A 6,746-nucleotide genomic window follows, 5' to 3' on the forward strand; every position below is an offset into this window, starting at 1 on the left:
TTTCTAGATCTCTCCAACTTAGTAGTTCTAATCTGCAATGTAAACAGTACAGGACATGGCTGAAAATTAAAGGGCACTGCAGAACTTCTTTCTATATTCATGCCATATAAACATCTTTTCCCTAAGACAAAATTTTAAGAAACAAATAAAGCTAATTCTATGTTACTTCAACTTTCAGCACTGTGTTTATCTTTCCTGGCATATTAAGTCTTCTTTGGAAGGAGACAGGCATATAAATTAAACTCTTTGTTATTCCTAATACTTTATCAAGTAATAATAATAGTAAAAAAGGAAGTAATAGACTTCCTTGCACCCCAAAGGAAGTCTTCCTTGCACCCCAAAGGAAGTCTATTTTTCAAACCCATTAGCACCAAAAAGCACTTTATAGCATTAGGATATTAATTCCAAATCAGCTTGTCCCAGAGAAAGCAAACATGCTGTTTGTTACTTCTCCTTGACCTTAATTTCTTGGAATTAAAAATAAAAGGGGGGGTGTAACATAATGATCTTTAAACTCTCAATTAAAGCTAGTACCTTGGCAGTTTAATATAAAAATCAAATTTCACAAAATAAATACACCGAAGCAACTATAATAGTAATCAGCTTTATTTAAAATAATTTTCAATCTAGGAAAGCTCATTTTACACGAGTTTCCAACTAATTTATTAGAGTCAGAAACAAAGAAAATAAAACCAGAGAAAATCCTCTGTAAAAAAATACACAAGGAACATTTCTACATGTGAAAAAAGAGTCAACAGTCTTAACACTGGAACATCCAAGTCTTAGTCTCAATTCCATCTCTTTTAGTGAACACTACTATCAACCTTGAGATCTGATTTGTTCTTGTCATTCTTCACTGAGTAGATGAAATATGTTAAGGTATCCTTTTCATTCACTGGAATAGACCTAAAGTGGCAACCAACTATCTATAAAAACAAAAACAAACAAACAAAAAAACCACCTGAAATTACAGATATTGACAGATGTCATACTAGGTAAAATACACATTCATCAAAAGAAAAAGTGCTACTTGATAAGAGCTATTTCCTTTTAAAAATAAACTATTTAACAAAATACCAACAAGATGAAAAGCATGTAAGAATAAGATGTTATGAACAAGAGACAGTGTGACTTCGCATGACCCTCTAATCCACTCAATTAAATATACATTAATTAGAAGTTATTTACTTTTATTTAAATTTTATAACTAGAATCTACATTAGTAGGTAAATATTTTTCAATTTTAAGTACCAATGAAATAAAATAGAATGTAGACCCTACTCCCACAGAAAAAGGATATAGAAGTTGAAAAAATTTTGGTACTATACAAATTATAAACTATCTTACGAATATATTTGCTGTAACTTATATTCATTCATTCATTGGCAGTACTCTTTTTTAAGGTTCCTTGAAAGTTTTTCTGAATAAAGATTATGGATGGAAAATGAGAAGGGAAAGAGAGACATTCACTGAAGAATGTTTACTTTCTGGCCTTTTCATTCTGCTTATCTAACATCTAGATGCACAGCAACCAAGAGAAATGCAACAGACTAAACTGGGGTGTTGCTATGTATAGCTAGAATGTGGAAGACAAAAATTCTTAAAGAAAATGTTATTCATACAATAATTAAGAGATTTAAAGAGGGCAGTCACCTAAATCTGGAATCACTCCTAAATAAACTATAACTTGCATTGCCATTTGGATGTCTTCTCATTTCTAAAGAAGAAAGTAGTTTTAGAAATAATGTAAATTTTAAATATCAAATTATCAAATATTTCAGGTGCACTTAAAAGATACATACTTCTGACCCTTGTACAACACAGATTTTAACTGTGAGGGTCCACTTACACACTTTTATTTCAATAAATACAGTACAGTACTGTAAATGTATTTTCTCCTCCATATGATTTTCTTAACAACATTTTCTTTTCTTTAGGTTACTTTACTGAGACTATAGTAAGAATATATATAATACATATGACTTAGAAAATATGCTGACTATAGTATCAGGAATGCTTAGTCAATAGTAGGCCATTAGTAGTTAAGTTTTTGGGGAATCAAAAGTTATATGCAGACTTTTGACTATGTTCCGTCTTAATCCTTGTGTTGTTCAAGGGTCAACTGTACATTATATGTAACATTTATAATAATCAGTTCTCTGGTTCTCATTTGTCCCAGAACAAAGGTAACTTCCACTTGATGAGTATCTGTCTATATGGATACAGTTTTATCATGGTATATAATATCTATGTTTATGTTATATTAATATACTATACAATCTAAAAAGGACTGGATCTTTTAAATCAAATTTAAAGAAAAACAATTTTTGCTGCTCAGGCAAGAAGGAAAGAAGAAATTCTAGTTAAAATGTCAATATATTAGCTCTTAACAATGTTACAAAAGCATTCTGCCAAAGAATTGTACCTTCTCTATCTTTTACCTTATTCAATATGCACGTTTTAGAAAATGTTGCATTACTAAACCCAAGCTGAAAAATATGAGAAAACTGATTTATATATTTAATTTATATTCCAATAGATTAAATATTTTTACTTAAAATGATTAAAGTATAAATATATAAGTCTATAAATGCCTTAATATGATTCACAGATTTTTTTGGTTCTATTAATTCCTGAGAAGACACATATTTCAAAATTTACAGAAAGAAATAGAAGTTCTATATCAAAGCAAACTAAGTAACGTCTTGAATGAAAGTCTGTATCTTCTGGATGTGAAGAAAGCACAGATGCCTCAACTAAAACAAACTAACATCAACAAGGACAAATTCTGAAACAGTTAAATCAACAAGTTATAGGAATACTATTTATGGGCTAATCTGTAGACCTAATCTGTCAAAAACTTAAAAAAATTCTAATAAAGACAACAAAGTTTATCAATTTCTTTTATTATGCCTCAATTAAGTGTTCAATAAATGTTTACTAAGTGGAATTTCAAAGCCAACAGAAATACTGAATACTGAAAGCCAGTATTTAAAAATGCTTAGAAAATTACATACAATCCATTGAGTGTTTGTTACATAAAGGAATTTAAGAGGTAGACAAACATTTCTAGGAAACTAGATTCTTCCATAATAGATTTTTTATTAACTGATCTATCTAACTAAAACGTAATGTTAACAATTTCATTAGGCTTTTATGACTCTTTTCCGTATAAACAGGCTCATTTAAAGTATAGTTTAAAACTCATACATACCTCAACAAGTTGTGCTTTATTAAGTCCTGGTCTGGTTGATAGTTTGAAGTGTCTTTTGTATCTCCGAAGTGTATTTACTTGTAATTGGTATAAATCCACCTAGAAAAAAATAAAGGTGTAAGAATTAGAATTAGTTCATGCAATGTTTAAAAGTTATCTTTGATACATATAATAACATTTCAATTTTGGCACAGTAAAAATGTAATTCCGTAATTCCATTACTAAATAACAAAAGTTACATTAATTAATTCCATTATTCCTTTTATAGAATCAAAACTATAAATATATTGTACACTTTAATCTTTTGAAGATAAATATTGAAAACTGGGAGCAAAAAAGAAGTTATAAGTCAACAGAGCCATAAGCATTGTCAACTGAAAACATAAGTCAAACTACAACTGCCTGTTAACTGGCTATATTTAATTTTGCTTTAATTTTCAGATTTTTCCCTTTAAGTATTTTAAAAATTTATATTTTTCAATATAAGTATCAGAATGGAATACTTGGGATTTACATTTAACATACAGAAACTTTATCTACCTCTGGAGTATCAATATCTTGAACAGGTGAATCTCCTCCATCATCATCACTCCCTTTTCTCTTTCTTCTGTTTCGAACACTCTGAATTAAGTTTTTATGATAATCACAAATGTAAAGATGCCTTGCCTGAAACAGAAAAAAGTTTCACAGACTACTTATGATTATGTAATGCGTCCATGTATTAGTAAAATACATAGGGCACAATGAATTATTAAAAATAAAAACAGTCAAAACAGCCATTGTTAAGACAAAACCATGTTTCTATGCAAAATCTTGTATTCAGTTAGAACAAACACCAAGTCTGGCAATACCGTTAAGAGGATTGGGGTGGGGGTGGGGAGTTGGAAGGGAGGAAGGGAGGCAGAGAAGCAGAATGAGAAATTCCAACTCTGGATTTTGTCATTAAATTGCAGTGAAGGTGAACTAGATTTGGTAGGTCATGCTGTTTTTTAACAAGGGGAAAGGTGATGTTGCCCCACAAAATATTTGATATTTTCTCTACCTAAAGAGCATATTTTAGCAGCATGATGTATGCTTCCTATTCTTTCTTAACATTCAAATTATAATCCAGATACAAAACTACCCATTTTTACGCATGAGCTGATTTCATATACTACTTGTATATAAATTTGAATTATAAACTTCTGAGTATTTAAAAATGTATTTATTTGTATTACGTTTTTCCAACCAAAGCAATGTGAAATTATTCAAGTTTGCTTGAAAAGTTTCTTATGAGCATGACTGAAGAACTGTTTAACAGGCATAAAATATCACAAGCGTGCCTTTAACAGGCATAAAGTATCACGAACTTCGCAAAAGCTTCAATTAAATGTAGTCTTGAGAGCTGTACGGTAACATTTGAAATATTGGGCTGCATATATTAACACAATTAAACTCCTTTAAAAAACTAAACGATTAAAGACTAAGGCTTTTAAATTAACTTCTAAACTAAATCCAAGTTAAAATTATGCAGGACATGTGCTAGGTTCTTGCATCTGTTATTTATTCATTTACCGCCAGCCAGAGCTCGGAAAAGTGGCAATGGTTGCTCCTAAAAACCTCATGAATGGTCAAAAAAGCAAAAAACAAAAACAGACGCTCAAAAGGACGGAAAAACAAATCCCGATGGCTGCCAAAGGGATGGCAAAGCCGCAGAGGCTACGTGCTCCCCACGTTCGGAGCAGCTGCGCTACATGCTGACATCGTTCACAATCCCGGCTCCCAGCAAGGCGCGGGGCGAGCTCGGCTTCCCTCACTCCGTACTCGGGCGAACGAGGAAAGGGGTCTTTCTTTACGCAGTATCAGGTCCTTGGTCTCTGCAGGACTCCACTTTTGCCTGCACGAGGGTAGTTACTCCCTGCGGCCACACGCCAGCTAGGGCAGCAAAACAAAGAAGGCGCCTCCATTCCAGAAGGAGCTGCCGGGCTGCAAGAAAACTACTCCGGGCCCTCCGAGCGACGGTCCCCTTTGTTTCGTTTCCCGATCTCAGTGAAGGAGGAAGGGGTTAGACAGTGAGCAGAACGGACTCAGGGAGCGTGCGGGGGGGGGGGGGGGGGGGAGGAGCGGAACCGCGGCGTGCAAGTCTGTGTCTGTTGGGGGTGGCGGTCGGAGTTGCAGCGACTTTGTTGTTTGCTTCCTACCAGAGCCCACACAACGGGTTCGCACTGCAGCCAGGTCGAGGGGAACCCTGAACCTTCCGCCCAACAATCCATGTGGGCACCGCTCCTGGAGTCCCAAGGGGGTGGGCAGGGCTGGGCCGTCCCGCCGTCACTTACGCTCTTATCCAGCTCGATTTTCACCTTCTTCTGGGAGATGCTCTTCTGGATCCTCTTGCTGAAGCTGGCGTTCCCAGCCGCCCGGCCGCACCGCTCACCGTCCTCCCGCAGACAGCACAGCTGTCCGGGGCCGGGGCCAGACGCTCCCGGGGGTCCAGCAGCAGAGACGGCCCCGGCACCCGGCACCTCAGCCCCGGCGCCAGCCCCTGCCCCGTTCCCGGCTGAAGCTGCGGCAGCTGCGGCGGCAGCGACCACTGCGGCTACTGCGGCGGCCGCGTCCCCTCCGCGGCTCATCTCCTCAGGCGTGAAGCCGTTCATGTCTCCGCGCTTTGGGACGCCGGCGCTGACAGAAATCCCCGCTCCGCCTCTCCGGAGACTCCGGGGTCTCCGCAAGATCCCTCAGACACCTGACCCCGCCGAGGCAATTCCTCCGGCGGCACGGCCAGACAGCAAGCGTCCTAGCCTGTTGTTGTCTGATGGCGCTGGGACAGGGGACAGTGCTTTCGGTCAAGAACCAGAGTGGGGCGGCGCCAGGAGTTAGGACCCCGCTCACTGTCACATGGAGACGCTTCAGCAGTTGGACCCGAGCGCCTCCGCCTCCCTCCGGCCCCTAGACTTGCGCAAGCGCGGTGCGTTCTCTCCTGTCCCGCCCCTTCCACTCTGTGGTGGGGCACTACGGGAATTGTAGTTCTCTGCGGGGGCAATCAACCTGAGTTCCTCACTGACTCGGCGCCTTGGGGATTGGAGGAACTACTTATCCTAGCATGCATCGCGTGGCAATGGGTCGGGCTCCTTTTTTTTTTTTTTTTTTTTTTTTTTGGAAAACATTAGCGTGCGGTTGGGGGTTGTGGTGTTTCTCGCTTCTTGTTTCTCCCGGGAAGTTGATTTGTGTTTGGCTACCGGAATTTTGCAGAGTTGGCATTCCAGACGAAGGGGTCACTCAGCTCCTGAGGCGAAGGGCAAAATGCGCCGAGCGGGGCCTAGGAGGGGACGGGAGTGAAGGTGTTGGGGTAAAAAAAGTTTCGGAGCCGTTTTCCTATCTGTGGAAAAACAATTTTTGGTGTGGCCATGCTGTTGTGGGAAACCCAAACCAAGTACAACTCAGTAGGGCTGGCGCTCTTCGGGCCCTGGAGGTCCTGCAGGTTCTGCTGCTAACAAGGCCGCTGGATAATAGTTTCATTCATTGACGCACCAGCTTGTTTAGGGGCTCCTGGTTA

The 6,746-nt window shown here is 38.8% G+C and overlaps 1 protein-coding gene across 1 annotated transcript; it reads right to left on the bottom strand.

Annotated features, from left to right (window-relative positions):
* Window positions 1-588: 588 nt before the first annotated feature.
* On the bottom strand, window positions 589-6,141 carry SAP30 (Sin3A associated protein 30). The gene is made up of 4 exons (XM_032855768.1): window positions 5,530-6,141; window positions 3,755-3,880; window positions 3,215-3,313; window positions 589-926 (listed from the first exon to the last, which is right to left on the bottom strand). Exons 1-4 carry the CDS (start codon window positions 5,845-5,847, stop codon window positions 804-806), a joined length of 666 nt encoding a protein of 221 aa, XP_032711659.1. The 5' UTR covers window positions 5,848-6,141; the 3' UTR covers window positions 589-803.
* Window positions 6,142-6,746: the final 605 nt, after the last annotated feature.

This window comes from Lontra canadensis, unplaced genomic scaffold (genome assembly GCF_010015895.1).
Source record: "Lontra canadensis isolate GAN:19392208 unplaced genomic scaffold, GSC_riverotter_1.0 scaffold10, whole genome shotgun sequence".
In the NCBI taxonomy this organism is placed as follows: domain Eukaryota; kingdom Metazoa; phylum Chordata; class Mammalia; order Carnivora; family Mustelidae; genus Lontra; species Lontra canadensis.